General features: G+C 41.7%; 1 protein-coding gene across 1 annotated transcript; it reads right to left on the bottom strand.

The window, feature by feature from the left end:
* Window positions 1-1,250: 1,250 nt before the first annotated feature.
* On the bottom strand, window positions 1,251-15,523 carry cdk2 (cyclin dependent kinase 2). The gene is made up of 7 exons (XM_008114422.3): window positions 15,158-15,523; window positions 12,386-12,463; window positions 9,727-9,850; window positions 8,522-8,692; window positions 7,846-7,947; window positions 5,970-6,173; window positions 1,251-3,661 (listed from the first exon to the last, which is right to left on the bottom strand). The coding sequence occupies exons 1-7, from the start codon at window positions 15,271-15,273 to the stop codon at window positions 3,557-3,559; spliced, it is 900 nt and encodes a 299-aa protein (XP_008112629.1). The 5' UTR covers window positions 15,274-15,523; the 3' UTR covers window positions 1,251-3,556.
* Between the last annotated feature and the right edge of the window lie 6,014 nt (window positions 15,524-21,537).

Below are 21,537 nucleotides of genomic sequence, written 5' to 3'. Positions count from 1 at the left end.
AAACCAAATCACCGCACTGCTGAATTCCCACTTTGTCTTGTATTAATAGCTGCCACTTTTATCACACTGAATCCTAATAAAAACGAACAAGTAATCTACAGCCCAAACAGTTATCGGTCTACTTATGGCAGGGGTGGGAACCTTCAGGTCTTCAGAAGTTGTTAGGATGCCAATCCGTTAATGTGGCCAATGATCAGGCACCAATTTTCATCTTTCAAACCCGTTTCATATTTCTCAACACAATGAAAAACTTCATTGTAATAACTGATCAAAAAGGCACAAAGAGAATTCACATATGTTGTTAAAGGCTTTCATGGCCAGAATCACTAGGTTGCTATGAGTTTTCCAGGCTGTATGACCTCACAACCCCACAACTAAATGTGGGCAAAACATCAGGAGAGAATACTTCTGCAGCATGGCCATACAGCCCAGAAAATTCACAGCAACCCAGAATTCAGGTATATACAAATGCTATATGTGCTGCTTATAGTTTCTGTAGCTATAGGACTCTTACACTTAATACTACCATTATAAGCACTTGAAGATACCATCCAATGAGGTACATGTTCTGCAGTTTAGATAAGTATCACATCACTGCTATGTGTTGTGGCTTGGAAGTAAATGCCTTTTTGAAGATTTTTAGGAATGGTCCTAGCACTAAAGAACACCTCTGACGTGCAAAAGCTCCCAAGTTAAGTCCAAGTTCAGTTCAGCTTCAGACAAGACAAAGATTCTGGCCTGAAATCCTGGAAAGTTGCTGTTAGTCAGTGTAGGCAATATTGACCTAGGCTGGCTGCTCATTTGACTTCATATAAGGCAGCCATGTAAATAATGAGTTTAACACATATAGAACCACTTTCACATGGATCTATAGCTTAAATGTTCACTAGCAGTATGGAGAGATAATTCATTAGTTCTCAATAAACTGTTTCCCATCTTTTCACAAGTTAAGATTTCTATGGTTTTCTTTCTCTATTTCTTTGGGTCCACAGAATCAAGTGCATCCCCAATAGGCTGCAGTGTAGATATTTATATCCCGCCCTCAGGGAGATAGGGCAGAATATAAATAAAGTATTATTATTACTATTATAACTAGTCTGTGCAGTGTGATAGAAATCAGTTTTGTTTGAACTGAAGAGAACTAATATTAATAGCACAAAACTGGGTTTTACCTTGAGAGGAGCTCACAGTAGATGAAGAGCTCAGATTGCATTACATCATCCAATCGGAAAAAACTCAAGAAATGCTCCTTTAAAACTACAAAATACTTTAATTATGCATAAACAGGTTAGTTAAAAATTAAGTCTTACAAAGGTCTACTGACAAAATATTTTTTCTTTTAACAGTCTACATTGAAAAAATATCAAGGTGCTTAGATTTACAAGGTTTATACAAATTCAGTATTCAATGGCCTCATAAATATATCTATTACTTCCAATCAAAAGATCAAGAGAAGAAAAAAGAAATGTATCCAAATATTGCATGCAGCAGTGGCGTCAGTATTTCTGATGAACATTTTGCTGATTTACTTTGGAATTTACACTTCTATAGCAAGCATTCCCATTTTAGTCCAAGGGGTGTGAAATGCCCCCAAATCTCCCACTGCATGTGACCTGTATTCTTTTCCAAAATATGCAGTTATAAATAGATTATGTAATAATCTATTTCAGTAATTCTGTCACTGAGTTTGAGATGACAATTGTACCTTACTTTCCTCAGGACACTTTTTGATAAAATATATATCACGCAAAATAGAATTTTACAAAATAAAGAGCCCCCCCCCCAAAAAAAATTAACTGATTCTTCATTTTATTTAATGCTCTCATAATGCTCTTGGTGATGGATGGATCCAAATATCTGGAAAGGAAAATTTCAAAGTCTATCATAGATAAGGCAAAAGCATTGGGTTTGTTCATGTTATTGCAGCATCTTTGTGGGCTGGTCAAAGCTTTAATACTTAATATTGCCTTGAGACAAAACCTCAATGTTGTAGGCATGTCTTCATAACTAGTTCATCCAAAGGGTACCTATAGTTCTTCACCAATGAAAAGATAATCATGAATTCTTCTGAAAGTATTTATACCGCTTCATGGATTTGCTGGACAAAGTTTAGCTGGTTTTCCCCTTAGAGATAAACATCACTGTTTCGATTATATCTCAAGTCCTTTGAAATCCTGCAATGCATTTCACTGAAATAACCCCACATCTTAGTTCAGTGGTTTTCAACCTATGGGTCCCTAGGTGTTTTGACCTACAACTACCAGGAATCCCAGTCAGTTTACCAGCTGTTAGGATTTCTGGGAGTTGAAGGCCAAAACATCTGGGGACCCACAGGTTGAGAATCACACTGCCTTAGTTCCTTCAAACCAAAATTGGCATAGTGATAGACTGTTTCCAGACCTCCAGCCTTGGTGCAGTGCAGCACAGGTTACAAATATGATGACATTATTTTCAGTAAGATACACATCAGTAGTAGAGACAGAACTTTCTCATTTTTTCAAACTGCTAAATATTTGAAATTTAAAAGCCAACATACATGACTTCGGAAAGCATTCTGCATTTGTTGAACAGACTCCTGCAAGCTAAGGCTACCTGACAGATTTGCTCCAGTTGTAGGCATTTGGAAGAGACCTTTGAGACCAACAACTGTTGAACGTAAAACACCACTGGAAAAAGGCAGCTTTGCAGGGAGCATGGTCTGATGAAGTTTTGTAACCATATCTATTGCATTAATGTTTAATGGGCTATAACCATGGGGACAGAGACAAATAATACATGTACAGGAGTAGGATGTGGAAGGATGAACACACTAGTACATTAGAAAAGTCAAGAATGTCTGGTGACACAGTAAACAGTCCTTTAGATGGTTAGCAAGACATTCTGAGTTGCCAGAGTGTGATCTTCACCAGCCCTAACTTTTATTCCTCCTTATGCAAGCACCACAAACCATCATTATCAGGAAAAGTTGACCGGACTGTTTTAATATAAAGGCACGTCAATTTTGATTTTGTAGAAGTTCATTGGCCTGAGTAGAATATTTTCCTGTTTACAAAAAGTGGAGAGTTAAGTGCACAATCCTCATCTGAAGGTCTGGAAGGCAAAAGTGGGCAAGGTTCTGCTAGCACCAAAATGCAATTGATAGAATGCCAGGTAGGAACCAGAGTTGAAGTCAATATCCTGATATGAATCAGAGAAAAACGGTTTCATGCTGGCAGCAAGGTTTTCTCAAAGAAAAGCACAGCTGAGCTCTATATTGAAGATGGAACCAGGGGGTCAGCCAAGACAAAAGATGTTCTGTCAAAGGAGGAAGAGGTGATGGTTTCTGTCACAAAACGAGTCCCTGAAGTAGGTGGCTCTGGAGGCCCTTCCCTCCTGTCGCAAGGCTGTCTGGAAGCACCCAGTCCTCGGCTAGTGCTTTAAAGTAAACCTCAGAGTATAAACTATGCAAGTGTAGACTCTGTGCCAACAGGAACCACAATGTTCCATTCAAGATGAAGTTGAAAAGTTAAGTGCAAGCAACCAGTGCAGTCCAAGGAAGCAGGAACCCTCCTGATTCTTACAGGCGGAGGTGCGGCACAGCTTTTGTGACATCCCGGAAGAAAGGGTGGCTGAGGGCTGTTTTGGCTGAGATTCTCTTGTTGGGATCGTAATGCAGCATTTGCTAAAGGGGAAAGGAAGATGAGTTATAATAACTGGCAGGAAATCCAACCCTCCCCTCAAAATAAGATAAATCAGATCGCCCCCCTCCCCAACAAGAGATGTGTATCTTAGAACAAATATGATTCTGTTTCCGAATCAAAAGATGGGACAAAAACAAGACTACCAAGAAAAAGTGATTACCCAAGAAACCTATCCCTCAGTTCTTTTCTCTCTTGATGTCTTCCTCTTTTTCTCTCTTACCATCCCTCTATCCACTCTTTTTTCTCACCTTTTTCCCCCTCCACCCCCCGCTTTTAAATAATACAGTCAAGGTAAGATGGGTGCAGACAGGAAGGCATTTGTTATATACCCGATCAATGAAACCACAGATTGTATTTAGGAACCTTGGCTCTGCTTGCAAAGCCAATGTTCTACAATTGATCTTTGCAGACTACATTTCTTGACGGAAAGTGAAGCAACAAAAAGGGAGCTGCAATTGCCTTACACAGAAAAAATGTTCTATGTTCAGAGACTCTAAAATTTAGATTAAGACTTCTCCAGTCTTGATTCACTGACCAATCTTCGTAGCTATATATTTATTGCAACCAATCAATGTACTCTAACTGAAACAAATCATTTATTACTCTTCAATAAATGAGCTATTTGACGAATGAGTGGAGTATACAGGGGAAACACAAAGAAAAATCTAAGAGATTGTAAAGTCTGTTAGAAATATAAAAAATTAACTAGGTATTTTTAATTGTAAAAATGTGAGTCAAGCACTGAAAGGATTAAATAAGCTAGCATTGCCCCAAGGAGAGTGAGTAGGCCGAAGCCTGTTAGAATTAATGGGCCAAAGCTAGTTAGGAATGCCTCAGTGTGAGAAGCTTCAGTGAAAGAAGCCCTAGGTGGAACGCCTCGTGTGTGAAGCTCCTGTATGAAGGCTGCTGTGTGTAAAGCTACTGTGTGAAGCTCCTGTGTAACCGGTATGAGAGGAGGCTCTGTGACAGCAAAGCTGTTTATCTGCATGAGAAAGAAGCCCAGCGTGGAAGCAAAGAAGGAAATACAAAGAACTTTATTTGTGTTATGGAAACCTGATTTTTGTAAATAGTGCAACCATATTATTTTGCTATGAAGAAAAGCCTCCTAATGAACAGATAACATTGGTCTGTGTGTTTTTGTTCTATTTATCACTTTTGGATACTAGTGCTGGGTCATGCTGCTGCTTATAAATTACTCTGCTGTACATTTATAGGGAGGATATTTTGTTAATAAGCCCATTTGCCCAACAGAACCCATGCTTTGAACAGTCTTCCTTAACCTAATAACTCCCATATGTACCAAGTTATCACAATTCCGAGACAACAACCCCATTATGGGCTTTGTAGTCCATGTGGAAGGAAATTCCAAATTGAAAGGAAACTGCTAAAAAAGAGTAAAAAGAGGCCTTTGAAGAAGCCAGTTATAAAAATGCTCCACCAGGCAACAGTGACAACGAGCATGCCATTCTCCGAAATTTCCATTGTGTGGCACTATACTAATGCTTTAATCAAGGAGATACTATAACCTAACCAATCAAACAAGTTCAATCTTTAGTGTTCACAACAGTAAATACATTTTCAAACCTGATATTCCAAATGTGCTACTCACTACTGTAATAAAGAAAAAGGAATCAAATTTCAGAACATGCTGCAAGGGGCAAGACTCTCAGCGAATGGAGCCATTATTAAAGCTGTGATAAGCTTATTCCAGGTTCTGTCATGATCTCTAGGAAAGGGACACTTGAATGAGGGATAAACATACGTTATCTTATAAAAGCAGCAAAGCTTCCCACAAATCTTACTACAGGAAACTATTTCTTGATTCCTGAAGCTGAAAAGAGACATATAATATGTGCTCTCATACAGCAGTGATCTATGTTAACTCATGGCAGAGCATTAATTTTACACTTTTTTAAATCGTGTCAGAAGTGACTTGAGGAACATACTGTAAGTTGCTTCTGGTGCAAGAGAACTGGCTGTCTACAGAGACGTTGCCCAGGGGATGTCCAGATGTGTTATCATCCTGCTGGCAGGTTTCTCTGATATCCCTGCAAGCTAGAGCCGACAGACAGGAGCTCACCCTATCTTGCGGATTTGAACCGGCAACTTTCAGGTCAGCAGTCCAGCCGGCATAAGGGTTTAACCCACTGCACCACCGCAGCTCCTTAGAAAGAATTCTTTCTTATTCTTTACACTTAGAAAGAATGAGACTTCACTCTGCTAAACATCCAAACCAATGTTACACTTTCTTGCAGCAGAAGAGACCCCTTCTACTGTTTTGAAACTCACCGCCAGAAGCTTCCTGCCTTCTTCATCCAAAGGCGGCACCACCTTGCTGAAATCCTGCCGGGCCCATTTAGGGAAGCTGGACTTGTAGTCAGGCATGGAAGTGACGCCTGGCCATACAGTTTCATCAGGTGTGCCCAATGTGCGAAATATGCGGAACAGCTGGTCAATCTCCGAATCCCCAGGAAAAAGGGCTCTACGCGTTAGCTGTTTGACAGAAGAGCAGAACAGGATTATCCTCAACAGTTCTTCCTTTTATTTCCAGAGGATACACAATGAATGAGTTCAGTCCACCCAGGCTGGTGTAGCGTCAGAGTATAACGCACACCTAAAATAAATCCGCAGGCAGCCACAAAGCTAGACACATTATTTTTACGTAGATTTGCTTTATTAGCTTCATTTTTCACATAAATTAAAAATATATGACAAAATCCAGTCGTTAGACCAGAAAAGCAGGGTAGAAAGCAATATATGGGTGTTCCCATAGGAGCTATGGTGATTATTTGAAGGCTAAGTAAATACATTTACATTGAACACAATAATAATGGTTCAATCAATTACAAATTCCTTCTTAAATTATAACTTTATGTCAGATGTTCACATTGTTGTCCTTGCGCAGTAATGCACTACTCACACTGTTTAAGGACAAAGTTGCAAATTTCACTTAAAGTTTCTCATGTAATTCCACAGCTTTTCTCTATAATTGAAATCTTTAAATCCTGTTAAGGGTGTATGCATTGTTTGGAAATAATATTCCAGAATTATAAACTGTTAAAGATGTTTTGGGGTGGGGGGTGGGAGGACACAATGCACATGTGATTGTATCTCTAAGGACTAAAGCCCTTATGATAATTCAAACAATGATTTCCAGCACAATACAGATGCCAAATGGTGAAGGAAGAGGATATAATTCAATACAGAAAGTTCTCATAAGAATCATTCTATGAGACAGTCCTTAGATGACGCAGACTTCTGAATATGTGTGTGTGTGAGAGAGACAATTTTGTATACACTCCTAGCGGAAAGAGCATTTCCCTAAAAGGCGTGGTTCAGTTCTCAAATGAGGAGCCCCTAACAGACTTCTACTATCTCATGACCCCTTTTCTAGGCCATTTCTGCCCTAGGAAAAAGGTCACTTCCTCCCAGCTGAGTTGATGACTAGTCAACTGATCTTGTCAGCAGCTTTTCACAAGGCAAAGGGAAAGGATGTGGGGAGTGTTTGAATTTTCCAAACACTATATATACACATATACACGGTATTCCAAAATCAAAAGAATATGAAATATGAAAGAGGCGGAATTATAAGCGAAGTCTTATTTTGGGAGGAGATTTTGAATTGATGTCTGAGTAAGCTTGGTTATTTCTAGAAACAGTTGCAATCTCTGTTCCCAGTGAGAAGACAGCGGAGAGGAGGGGTGATCACCCCATAGAATGGGGTGGCTTCTTTTATCTCTCTTTCCAACACACATATCGCATCTTCCTTTCTCCTTCAGCCTTTTGAAAGGAGTGGCTAAAATTACGGAGACTCCTGCCCAAATCCATACTGGAGGCTCTGATCCACTGAGGGTGCCAAGCCTGAGGAAGCTGCTCAGGTAGCTTTCTTGGTCAAAACAGGTATCTAGAGGGCTGAGATAGGTCAGAAATGCTCACAAAACACCAGTGAAGGTTAAAACTGTCCCTAAGAATTTTTGCACATGCATGGTTACTTGTCTCATACTCCTCCTTTCCAGTGGAGGAGGTTCACTTTGTTGATCTTCTCTTCCCATGAGAGTATGCTTTGGCTTTCAGACTTTGATGCAAATTCAAGGTACTCTATAATGTAAAGACCTTAGCTTAACAAAATATGCAACCAGTTGATATCACCATTCCAGATACATACCATTTCGGCAAAGATGCAGCCCAGACTCCATATATCTACAGCAGTTGAATAATATTTGCAGCCAAGGAGGATTTCTGGAGCACGATACCAGAGGGTGACCACCTAGTAGGGAGCACGACACCAAACAAGAGTTCAGTATTTCATCTCCTCTACAGATATGCAATTAAGCTATAAACTGCAGACAGACAGGTAGTTGCATCTTATTCTCTGCATCAGTACAACTCAAGCCTCTGAAAACAAAGCGACTTGAATGGAAATCAGACTGGAATGTACACAGTCATTCCTTAAATGCCTAAAGACAAGCCTGTGCATACCTAGAACAACTTGATAAACAAGATGCTTTGGTAAACAATAGGGTTATTTTCCTCAAGGTTATTCTGTCATTTGAGAAAAACACTGAATACAGATATAAAACTAAAACTGTTTTCCTTTTTAAAAAAATCTGAATTCAGTAGTAAACTATGACTTTTGATCACTAAATGATTGATGTGGAAAATGTTCGAAGTTTATGCCATTACACGCATTTCATCAGACTTGGCTTTTCCTCCAAAAAGAAAAGGTCAAGAAATAAGACACAGAGCAAAGCCATAATATTAGGAGTCATCAACTGATGTTTCCCAAATTAGAACGAGTACAGGAGACACATGAGAAAATCCAGGGAAGGAGAGACACTCACTTCATGTGTGTAAGTCCGTACTGGCACCCCAAAAGCACGAGCAAGTCCAAAGTCCGCCAGTTTTATCGCTCCCTCAGCATTGATCAGGAGGTTCTGTGGTTTCAGGTCACGGTGGAGCACGCGATGGGAGTGACAAAAGGCAAGGCCCTGAAGCAGCTGGTACAGATAACTCTAAGAGAAGAGAGATAAAGGAAGGTTAAGGAGACAACTTCTTCACAAAGCAAGCAAGTTCACACAGTTTTCAACATAGCCTCAGAAAAATAATCTTGTAACCAAGGTTAGGATCCAACTGAGCAGAAAACATCCAGGAGCAGAGCCAGAAAGATTTCCCTGTCCAGACAGCTCCTCCAACAAGACATGACTTTCTCTTCTTCTCCCCTAGCCCTATGCGCCACCCAAAACGTTGCTCTAGAAGCCTTCTTGACCGCCATAACAGATACTGAAGCTAGTGAGAAGAACCGCTTCTTCCTGGATTCACCGTCTACCAGCCTAAGAAAAGTGGTATCTGCTGAGGTTTGGTGTCAGGACCCCTCTGTGGATACCAAAATACTCAAGTCTCATTACCTATCACGGTGTAATAAATTACATTCATTATATAAGACAACAGAACCAAGATTTGCTTTCTGGGATTAAAAAAATGATTTCAAGCTCTAGATGGCTGACTTTGTGAATACAGAATTCATGAATGCGGAGGTCAACTGTACTCAATTGGATCCTGGCCCGTTACAAGTCCTCCTCTCTTCTGCAGAGATCACAGCAATCTTTTGTTAGGAATTATTAATTGAATCACTGCATTTTAAAATTAATTTAACAATGGATTGAGATTTAGGTCATATGTTCAAACCTACTTAATCTCTCATAAATGCTATATCTAAAAGAGGAAAAATTGTGCCAATCTCCTTGTTTCCACTAAATTTGCATCTTGCTATTTTGAATTACTTCAGAGGTTTTGAATCATCTGAAGTAGATCTTCTAGCAGAAGCATGGGGGCTAGAGTTTTAAGGTAGATAACTCTTTATGAGTTCTGCTAAGCCCCATGAAAAAGGATGTCCAAATGACTGAAGGAAACCTTCCCATTCCAGTTGGTCCTTAGATAGACATGGACGTGAGTGCATCTGCCATTATTGAGAATAAGTCCATTCAAGGGCTGAGCAACTATTTGCTTCTCCAGGCCTTAGCTATCCTTTACCTCCTCAGCTACTCACCTTAATAAGGGGTAACTCTACACCACTGATTGATGATGAAGAATCCATGAACTTCTTTAGGTCCTGATGTAGGAACTCAAAGACCAAGTAAAGTTTGTTTTCGGTGTGGATCACATCCAGAAGTCTGAAGAGTCAAGAAGGGGGGAAGATGGATGAATGAACAAAGAAATGAGAAGTTTGATAAAGGAGAGCAGGGAGGTGACTGGTGCATTGTAGACACTAGTCCAGATGATGATGATGATGATGATGATGATAATAATAATAATAATAATAATATTTTTATACCCCGCCTCTATCTCCCCAAAGGGGACTCAGGGCGGCTTACATGGGGCCAAGCCCGAATAAAAGCAATAACAATATAAAACACAACAACAGACAAGAGACATGCACAATTATAAAAATTTAAACATTACCCAATAAAAATAAATGACAAAAACTTCATAAAAACATGGATTAAAACGGAGAGGTTGTAAAAATAGACTGGGTAAAGTGCACCATATAAATATTGTAAACACGAGGTGACTGATAAAGTGCTGCAAATTCTTGGAAGTGCAAATTGGGATGGGAATAGACCCTGTGTCTATATCAAGTTGACAAAGGTAAAAAGTGTAAACCGATACAAATATGGTCACGGATTCAGGATTGTTATGGGGATGAGCAATCTTTATTCAAAGGCCTGAGTGAAGAGCCAGGTTTTCAAGCTCTTTCTGAATGCTACCAGGGTGGGGGCTTGCCTGATTTCCCTGGGGAGCGAGTTTCAGAGCCAGGGGGCCATCACGGAGAAGGCCCTCTCTCTCGTCCCCACCAACCGCACTTGTGACGGAGGTGGGAGCGAGAGGAGGGCCTCCCCCGACGAACAAAGAGATTGTACAGGTTCGTAGGGGGGAAAGGCAATCACAAAGGTAGGAGGGTCCCAAACCGTTCAGGGCTTTGTAGGTGATCACCTGCACCTTGAATTGGGTCCGGAAGGTGAACAGCAGCCAGTGGAGCTCCTTAAGAAGGAGGGTTGACCGCTTCCTATAATTAGCTCCAGTTAGAAGCAAGGCTGTCGAACGTTGGACTAGTTGGAGTTTCCGGGCCGTCTTCCAGGGAAGCCCCACGTAGAGCGCATTGCAATAGTCCAGTCTAGAGGTAACTAAGGCATGGACCACCATGGCCAGATCAGACTTCACGAGGTAAGGTCGCAGTTGGCGCACAAGTTTTAATTGTGCAAAGGTCCTCCCGGCCACCGCTGACACCTGAGCATCAAGCGTCAGTGCTGAGTCCAGGAGGACCCCCAAACTGCGGACCTGCACCTGCAGGGGGAGTGCGACCCCGTCAAGCACAGGTTGCCACCCAATACCCCGATTGGATGATAAAATAAGAATAATCAGGAAGCCATTATACTTCAATTTTTAGTATTACACCCATTATATAGCTTTCCTTCTTCTCCTTGTTGTTTTTAAATATCCTATATACTCAAGTATAAGCCGACCTGAATATAAACCGAGGCACCTGATTTGACCACAAAAAACTGGGAAAACCTATTGACTCGAGTATAAGCCGAGGGTGGGAAATGCAGCTGCTACTGGTAAATTTCAAAAATAAAAATAGATACAAATAAAATTACATTAATTAAGTAGGTTAAATGTTTTGAATATTTACATAAAACTGTAATCTATATATATAAAAGAGTGATGGCATCACGGCGACCCACAAAACAACAAAACTACAGGGCCCCCAACCTTGAAATTTGACAACACAACCCATCATCCACGCCTCTAGGTTGATACAACAAAAAGAAAAATAAAGTCCTAATTAGAGAGAGCAGAATAATTGCTTTTATCCAATTGCTGCCAGTTAGAAGGCTAAGCTCCTCCAACTTGGTCTCCTAGCAACCCAATAAAAAATAATAAAAAACACTAAAAATTAATACAATAAAATACTATAATAACAGAAAATAACTAAAAATAATACAAGAAAATAATAAAATATAATAAATAAAAATATAACTTACAATAAAATTAATTTAAAAATGCAAATAAAGTCAAATAAAAATTACACAAAATTTTTTAACCAATACCACCACCACTTTGCCACAGCAATGCGTGGCCGGGCACAGCTAGTTTAAGACTGTCCAACTCTGATTAAATCATTATTCTAACCTTCAATGTAAATGTGCTTACGTATCCTTACAATAATAATAGAATAAAATAATAAATGTAATAATAACAATAATAATTTGGGGAGTATAGCTGAAGCATATTCTGCAGAGTCCATTGTAAGCGCTGTGTATTGTTACTAATAGATTTGTGTAAATGGGTGGTGGTCAGAAACATTTTACTGTTGCCAAATTTTTCAGGACATCAACATTGAGTTAAGGGGGCCAACTTTTTACAAAGCATTGTTGTAGAGCCATTAAACTGCCATATCCCATGGCCTTGTTTACACTAGGTTGGGAACTTTTTGCCTTCCAAATGTTTCTACAGCTCCCATCATTTCTTACAATTGGTCGTGCTAACAGTTTTGTGAGCTGAAGCTCAAAGTGTTTAAAGTACCGAACATCACTCATCTTTCAACTCCAATTGTGTTTCATTGATAAATATAGCAGAGTTATCCCACCACCCCACAGATGGCATTTGTGGGGTCCTTCTTTTCCAATTTTAGTTCAAGGACCTACTTGACAATGTTGGGGTGGTTCAATTCCTTTAGCAGTGAGATTTCCCGGATGGCCGTGCTTGGAACTCCCTCTGTTTCCCTGGAAGCAAACAGGAAAGACAAGGTGAGAAGGGAGGGGATGAAACTACAGGGCTAAGCGACACATGATTTTGCTCCAGGTCATATTAAATTATCACATAATAAGGCTGCACAAAAAAAGAAACCTATACATATTGTTAACAACTGGACAACTGAGTGCTCTTTCTAAATGAACAAGCCATTTTTTTCCCAAATACACAATTATTCAAATAGCAGCACCACAGAAGGAAGCACCTTGTAAAGGAAATGACTCAATTATATACAGCTTGAGAGATGTAAGAACTGGCTTATGTTCACTCAAGAAAAATCACTTTGCACATATTTAAAGTAGCTCCAAGCAGAGGCAATAACTACCCCAACTTGTTGAAAGGTAGAAATGCAGGTCCCACAGATCAAGTTTGGTGCAAATTAAGGCCAGGTTTTCCTTTACTATTCTCACTCCAAAAGCAATTCAGTCACCAGCTGCTCTGTGAAACCCAAACAACAAAGAAAATTCCTTCTCTCCAGCACTGCCTGCCATTCCTGCAATGTACATCAAAATATATTTACAGTAGAATCTCACTTATCCAATATTCGCTTATTCAACATTCTGGATTATCCAACAATCTGCCTTCTGCCTGGATCCACAGCTGTTTCTCTAGGCAGCAATGACTGAACTTGTTACACATTTAATTTCTGACAATGTTGTTACTGTATGTTCATTTTATGCAATTCTATCTTTATTTGTAGTCAATTTGTTAGAAGCCAATGTTTTTGTTTTCAATACATTGCGATATTTTGGTACTAAATTCGTAATTACAGTAATTACTACATAATGTTACCATGTATTGAACTGCTTTTTCTGTCAACTTGTTGTAAAACATGATGATGTTTTGGTGCTTAATTTGTAAAAATCATAACGTAATTTGATGTTTAATAGGCTTTTCCTTAACCCCTCCTTATTATCCAACATTTTTGCTTATCCAACGTTCTGCTGGCCCATTTATGTTGGATGAGTGAGACTCTACTGTATATTGCTACCTTTGATAGGAATTACGGCCCTACTTTCAACTTTCTGTGACCCATTTTATGGAAACCTGGGATTTGTATTGTAAGACGGTGTTTACAATTCTCCCCGCTAGTTCTGGTTTGAGACAAGGTTCAGACTCCTGCTCAGCTCTGATGGAAACCCACTGAGTGATCCTGGGCAAAGCAGAATCTCAGAGGAAGGCAATAGCAAACTACCTTTGAACAAATCTTGCCATGAAAACCCCACAATACGGTCATCATAGGGCGACCATAAGACTGAAACTAGTTGGAGACAAACAAATGTGAGGGCATACTCAACCACAGTAGAGTCTCACTTATCCAAGCTAAATGGGCCGGCAGAAGCTTGGATAAGCGAATATCTTGGATCATAAGGAGGGATTAAGGATAAGCTTATTAAACATCAAATTAGGTTATGATTTTACAAATTAAGCACCAAAACATCATGTTATACAACAAATTTGACAGAAAAAGTAGTTCAATATGCAGTGATGTTATATTGTAATTACTGTATTTACGAATTTAGCACCAAAATATCACGATGTATTGAAAACACTGACTACAAAAATGGCTTGGATAATCCAGAGGTTTGAATAAGCGAGGCTTGGATAAGTGAGACTCTACTGTAAGTCCAAATCCCAAAGATACCTTACCCAAACCAACAAGACCAGAACCCTGTAGGGTGGCATCAAGACAGCTAACACGGTCCAAAGTTGAGCATCCCTTTTCCAAAATGCTGGGACCAGATGTGTTTTAGGCTTTTGTAATACAGTACCTCTATTTGTATACACACACCTAATGAGATAACTTGGACATTGATCCAAGTCTAAACACTAGGTGTTCTTGAAGGCTTTCATGGCCGGAATCACTGGGTTGCTGTGAGTTTTCCAGGCTGTATGGCCATGTTCCAGAAGCATTCTCTCCTGACATTTCACCCACATCTGTGGCAGGCATCCTCAGAGGTTGTGAGGTTTGTTGCAAACTAGGCAAGCGGAGTTTATGTATCTGTGGAAGGTCTAGAGTGGGAGAAAGAACATTTGTCTGTTTGAGGCAAGTGTGAATGTTGCAATTGATCACCTTGATTAGCACTGAATAGCCTGGCAGCTTCAAAGCCTAGCTGCTTCCTGCCTGGGGGAATCCTTTGTTGGGAGGTGTAAGCTGGCCCTGATTGTTTCACATCTGGAATTCCCCTGTCTTCTGAGTGTTGTCCTTTGTTTACTGTCCTGATTGTAGAGTTTTTAAAAAAAATCTATGGCAGGTATCCTCAGAGGTTGTGAGGTCTGTTGGAAACTAGGCAAGTGGGATTTATGTATCTGTGCAATGTCCAGGGTTGGGGGGAAAGAACTCTTGTCTGTTTGAGGCAGGTGTGAATGTTTCAATTGGCCACCTTGATTAGTATTGAATAGCCTTTCAGCTTCAAGGTCTGTCTGTTTAATGCCATTAACTCTACGGTATAGATTATTTTGGCCATGCGTGGTGTGTATGCCCTCTGAGGCCTTCTCATGAGTCGCGACTCCCTCGGGCGCTAACGCCCGGCTCAAACGGCCTTCCCCTCCTCTCCTCCCTTCCTGGGGACTCTCGGCCCAGGCCAAAGGCGGAAAAGCCTCCTCAGGCTCCTCCCCGACAGACTCCCCTCAAAAGAAAAGCGCGCGTGTGTATGCGCACTCACGTGTCCAGGCGGATCTTCTTCAGGGCCACCACTTCGCCCGTGATTTTGTTCTTGGCCTTGTAGACCACCCCGTAGGTGCCCTCGCCGATCTTCTCCACTTTCTGGAAGTTCTCCATGGGCGGAAAGAAGCGGCGGCGCCCGGAGACGATCCAAGGAAGAGGAGGGTGGGGCGAGGGCGGCGACCTTCTCCGAGTCACGCCGTTGCCTTGCCTGCCTTCGCCGGCCCTTGCCTGCTCCCTCCCTCCCTCTCTCTGCCTTCTTTCCGCGCGCTTTCTTTTCCCGCGCGCGAAGCTCCTCCACTCGGAAGGGGCGGGACAATTGCCAGCGCTTCACAGGACCCGGCCCCCTTCCTCCCGCCACGCGACTTCCCGCGTTCCCGTAGCTCCGCCCCTCCTTACGTCCTATTGGCTCCCACGCCTGTGACGTAGCAGGTTTGTGAGGGGCGGGGAGAAGAGACAGAAGGGAAAAGGGAAGGAAGAAGGCGGGAAATCTGGCCTCGAGGGGAGGGCGGAGAAGAGTTCTGAGCTTTAGCCCGCAAAGCTAGTAATACAGTAGAGTCTCACATATCCAACATTCGTTTATCCAACGTTCTGGATTATCCAACGCATTTTTGTAGTCAATGTTTTCAATACATCGTGATATTTTGGTGCTAAATTGGTAAATACAGTAATTACTACGTAGCATTACTGCATATTGAACTACTTTTTCTGTCAAATTTGTTGTATAACATGATTTTTGGTGCTTAATTTGTAAAATCATAACGTAATTTGGTGTTTAATAGGCTTCTCCTTAATCTCTCCTTATTATCCAACATATTCACTTATCCAACGTTCTGCCGGCCTGTTGGATAAGTGAGACTCTACTGTAATATAAACAAATGTGTGTGTGTGTGTGTGGCACGCATAGACACATATTTCTTTATATTATTACTAGCCCGGGGACCTGGCGATGCCTGGGTTATTTGAAAAAGGCCTTGTTTGTTTTGAGGTGTTAGGTAATATAAGTTTGGTAATTTGTAGCTCTATTTCTTAGAAAAAGGCTACTTTTCCTGGTTTTTTTTAAATGAATGCTCCTATTAGAAAATGCATAAGGATGTGGATGAACTGCAGTTCCCAAAATTGTGTGCCAATCACCCCAAGGTAAAAAAGGTAAAGGTTTCCCCTGACGTTAAGTCCAGTCATGTCTGACGCTGGGGATTGGTGCTCATCTCCATGTCTAAGCCAAAGAGCCGGCGTTGTCCGTAGACACCTTCAAGGTCATGTGGCCGGCATGACTGCATGGAGCGCCGTTACCCTCCCGCCGGAGTGGTACCTATTGATCTATTCACATTGGCATTTTTCCGAACTACTAGGTTGGCAGGAGCTGGAGCAACAGCATGTGCTCAAGCCGCTCCCGGGATTTGAACCTGGGACCTTTTGGTCTGCAAGTTCAGCAGCTCAGCGCTTTAACGCACTTCGCCACCAGGGCTCCAAGAATCACCCCAAACCCCACCAATATTCAAAGTTGGCCATGTTGGGTCTGTATGCCAAATCTGGTCCACATCCGTCATCTCCTGGGTTAAGTGTTCTCTGAATACAGGTAAACTATAAGTCCCTGATACCAATGTCAGTCACCCCCAAACCCCACCAATATGCACAGTTGGCCATGTTGGTTCTGTGTGCAAAGTTTGGTCCTGATCCGACGTCAGCTCTGTTCAGTGATCTCTTGATGCGGGTGAACTACAACTCCCATATGGCAAGGACAATCGCCCCCAACCTTGCCTGTATGCACAGTTGGCCATATTGGATTTGTGTGGCAAGTTAGTTCCAGTTCCATCATTGGTGGGGTTCAGAGTGCTCTTAGATTGCAAGTAAACCATACATAGCAGTCCCTATAATTCCTATAAATCGTGGAGAATTCTCCCCAAACCTTTCTCTGTAGTAGGTTCAGTTTCTGTGTGCCACAGAAAAGAATAGGAAACGGTTAAGGGAGAGGCAGCAGGCAGGGTCGTGTAAATTCCACACCAGTGGAGAGAGAAAGGTACACTGGGATGTGGCTCACTGTAACCTGCAATGCCCATGGAAGGAGGGCTTTGGTAGCTTCCCAGAACTGTCAGTTAAAGTTGTTTGTGGAGGCGGGAGGCTGTCTGGGTAAGCGGACATCACTGCCACATACACACATACACATTTTCACTTTTATTATGTGTATGATAGATGATAGATAAATGTGTATAGATAGATACATTATGTATACAGACATACACACAAACCTATATATATACACACACACAACTATATGTACAATATATTATCTATATCTATGTATATAATAACATTCAAAGTATGTACAGTATGTTGTATCTGTATTTTTCAGGATGGCTGCCACTCTCAGTCCTATGACTCCCCCAAACTTGGCGCATAGACACCCGCTCCCCCAAATGACCAACAGAACATACTGGAGGGATTTGGGAGGGAGTTGGTGAACTATAACTCCCAGCATGATGGGAGTTATAGTTTACCCACATCCAGAGAGCATTCTGAACCCCACTGACAATGGGTCAGGAAAAAGCTTAGCACACATACCCCTCATTGTTGGCCCCATTTTAGGAGGCAACCCCTGGCAGTGAGACCAGGAAGATGCCTGTTGGCAGAAATCCAGGCAAGTGATTTACCCGAGTTGCCCATTTTAAGTGAGTCCCTACTTTGGAGAGCATTCAGATTAGGACCGATTGAAATTAGCCAGCAAGCAAGGAGAGAAGGTGATTTTCAGCCAAGGAAGATTTTATTATCTGCAGATAAGATGCTAGCTAGTGATACATTCACAAAGTGGATAGCATACAGAATACAGTTTCATAGCCCTTTTTATACATAGGCTGCAGCTAAGCCTCTAATTCTGACCAGTCACAGCCACTGGCCAGCCTGGGCTGGGAACAAAGGATGATAAAGTGTCGATGAATTAAGTGTCCTTTTACTGTACAGGAAAAATAACAAAGTGATTGAAGGCATCTTTGGCCCTACCCAGGAATGCTATTGTCTTATGAGATGAACATGGCATGGCCCCTTAGTAGGGCTGGCCTAGCGGTTTCAGACCCGAGAGAAACAAAACATATATTGATACAATCATGCAAAAATTACAGAGGATGGGGTTTGGCTGTAGACATGCAGATTTCCTTCTGATGGGAGAGGTCCCATTCATCAAAGGTGCAGTGTGGTGAAATTGGTTCTTCCCCAAGGGCGGGGGGAGGTGGTTTTCCCCGCCTGAATAGAAGTATTGTGTTGCGATGTCCAGGTAAAGTCCAAGAAATGGGTGAGGCTGGAAATTGATGAGGAAATTCCCATCTTGGTTTCTTTCCCCCAGGCTATGCAAGTGTGTGGGATGCAAGACGACTTTGGATTCAGGAACAAAGTTTCCCCCAAAGGGAAGGAATGGGGATCTCAGGAGCATAAAACATTAGGTTAACATAACATATAGGCAAAATAGAAAACATAGGAAAAAACATGGAGCATTTAGAGCAAATTATATACACGAGAGACATAGTTTTCCACAGTACCTTTAACAAGCCAGGCTTCTCAGAGGAAAAAGGGGAAGGAAGGCAGGCAAAGTGGAAGAAAAGGAGGAAAAGGGGGGGGGGGGGAGTGAGGAAGGAACAAAAAGGGAAAGGAAGGAAAAGAGGGAGGAAAGGAGAAAGAAAGGAAGGGAAGGAGGAAGAGAGGAAGGAAAGTAGGGAGAAGGAAGAAAAAAAAGAGAGAAACAAAGGAGACTTCAGTGAGTGGGGACCTGGCCCAGGTAAACTAGACATCCCAAGGACCTGGGGGTGGTTTTCTCATGCAACATCATGACCAACATTAAATACTGGTGAGGTTTGGGGCCAATGACAGATTATAATGGGAGTTGTAGTTTACCCGCATACTTATGCATTTTAATGGGATCATTTATAAAATAAAAAAAAATATCGCTGTAATTCTTAACAAATACCTATCCCAGGTATCACAGGATACCTAAAATAGTATATATCTAATTGTGGTCAGGGATTTACTAATTGTTAGGTGGAGGGGTTCAGTATTGGCCGAGAAGGGTGGGTATCAGGTGATTGTGTCAATCGCCCAGAGGAATAATGAGGATTAGCCCTGTTTATGAGGTCATCAACCAGCAGGACCTTCCTTGGCCATTAGATCAAACCTCTTTGGGTCGTGGATATTGGGGTCTCAGTTTTCAATGACAACTATAAACCCCAAAGAGAACCAGACAGCTCTGATCTTGATAAAGTCATGAATTCAAAAGGTCAAACTTTCTGAAAGAATGATAATTTAACAGTTTCATACTTGGGTCTCCCTCTTAAAATTTTGTTCTTATAGAACAGAGATGGGTATCATGTAGGCCTCCATATGCTATTGAATTGCAAATCCCAGCAGTCCTAATATCTGTTGTTGAAGACTTTCATGGCTAGAATCACGGGGTTGCTGTGAGTTTTGCGGGCTGTATGGCCATGTTCCAGAAGCACACACAAATTGCAACGTTCACCCTTGCTTCAAACAGACAAGAGTTCCTTCTCCCAACCTGGACTTTCCACAGATATATAAACCTCACTGGCCTAGTTTCCAATATACTTCACAACCTCTGAGGATGCCTACCATAGATGTGGGTGAAACGTCAGGAGAGAATACTTCAGGAACATGGCAATACAGACCAGAAAACTGACAACAACCCAGTTCTAATATCACTCCAGAGGTAAGAGGTTATGGGAGTTGCAATCCAAAAAATAAGATAATCCTTGCTCAAGTGCTTCCAGATGCATTTATACTGTAGAATGATTGCAGTTTGACACCACTTTAACTGCCATGGCTCAATGCTATGAAATCACGGGAACTGAAGATTGGTGAAGCATTAGGACTTTTTGACAGAGACAGCTATAAATCTTGTAAAACTACAACTCATGAATCCATAGGATTGAGGCATGGTAATTGATGTAGAATTAATTGAAGATAATTGCATTAACTCTACAGTGTAGATGCACCTTGAGTTAAGGATAGAAGAGCATGGGTGGTATGTCTCTCATTCATGCCACTGTCTAGCTATTGAGCAAATGTTTGGTCCCCATAAACACTGCCCCTTCCTTTTTTCAGCCACTGTGGTGTCATGGTTTGGGTACTGGACTGTGACCCTAGAGATCAGGGTTCAAATGCCTGCTCAGCCGTGGCAGAAAACCCACCGGGTGACCTTGGGCAAATCACACTCTCCCAGTCCAGTAGAATCAACATAGAAAAATGAGAAGGAAAGAAAAAAACAAGCAAGTCCATATACCCTTCTTGATGTCAGTGAACATACTTCCAAATACCTGAATCATGTAATTATCCTATTCCATTCACCGAAGGCAATTCAGATTACACAACTACCAGGTACAACATCTTGTATTTTACGACTGCTTTCATTGCCTTTTTTCTTTGTTGCTTTTTTGTGTGCTTTCCACAACAGAGGAGCCCCGGTGATGCAGCGGATTAAACTGCTGGGCTGCTGAACTTGCTGACCAAAAGGTCTGCAGTTCGAATCTGGGGACAAGGGTGAGCTCCCGCTATTAGCCCCAGCTTCTGCCAACCTAGCAGTTTGAAAACATGCAAATGTGAGTAGATCAATAGGTACCACTCTGGTGGGAAGGTAATGGCACTCCATGCAGTCATGCCGGCTACATGACCTTAGAGGTGTCTACGGACAATGCCGGTTCTTCGGCTTAGTCTGGGAGAGAGCAATTGCTTGAAACTTGCCTGTTTTGGGGTGTTACGGCTGGGGTTGCTTTTTTGAATGGATAAGCAGAAACCTGAACCCATCTCTGATCCTCTCCAATCCATTGTCACTACCATCTTGGTCTTGACATTGGAAGACGCCAATGTTGTGTGCTAAACTGGAAAGTGTGCTTTTAATGAGTTGCAATATATGTAAAAAAAAAACCTTTTAAAAAGATTGTATGGTCTGAAAAGACCCTAGTAGTGGGGTTATTTGTTGCTCCCTGAGGTTTTCTGCTTTCTATGGATCTTGTTTTTGAACTAAATGCTATAGGACCAAATTGGCAGCCAAGAGGGTTGGCCAGGCGGCTGAGGCGCCCTGTAATCTCACTCCGATACGCTTTAATGAAGTTATATAACTGGTCGTTTCGCCTTGTTGGATCTCTAAATAACCCCAAACCTTCTGTCTTCATGAAGAGCCCTAGTGTTTCAGCTTTGCCCATCCCTATCTTTGGAATTCCAGCAAAGGGATGAATTAATGGGGCTCCATTGTGTTCGCCACAATGCAAACTTGTGACTAGATCATACATCCCATGGCTCCCCATTATTAGAAAGAGGAGGAGGTGCAGAAGAAAGTCAGTGGTGCCTTCATGACCAAAGGAGGGGCTGGGCTATGCAAATGAG

This window comes from Anolis carolinensis, chromosome 2 (genome assembly GCF_035594765.1).
Source record: "Anolis carolinensis isolate JA03-04 chromosome 2, rAnoCar3.1.pri, whole genome shotgun sequence".
Classification (NCBI taxonomy): domain Eukaryota; kingdom Metazoa; phylum Chordata; class Lepidosauria; order Squamata; family Dactyloidae; genus Anolis; species Anolis carolinensis.
Note: the sequence above shows the minus strand (reverse complement) of the source record. Positions and strands in the feature narration are given on the sequence as shown.

What these genes read in the sequence shown, in the direction of transcription:
- cdk2 (XM_008114422.3), bottom strand. Translation starts at nt 15,273, where the DNA reads ATGGAGAACTTCCAGAAAGTGGAGAAGATCGGCGAGGGCACCTACGGG. An exon ending in GCTGCATCTTTGCCGAAATG is followed by an intron (nt 6,174 to 7,845) that starts GTATGTATCTGG and finishes TCTGTCAAACAG; the next exon opens with CTAACGCGTAGAGCCCTTTT. An exon ending in AAGGCAGGAAGCTTCTGGCG is followed by an intron (nt 3,662 to 5,969) that starts GTGAGTTTCAAA and finishes TTTCCCCTTTAG; the next exon opens with CAAATGCTGCATTACGATCC.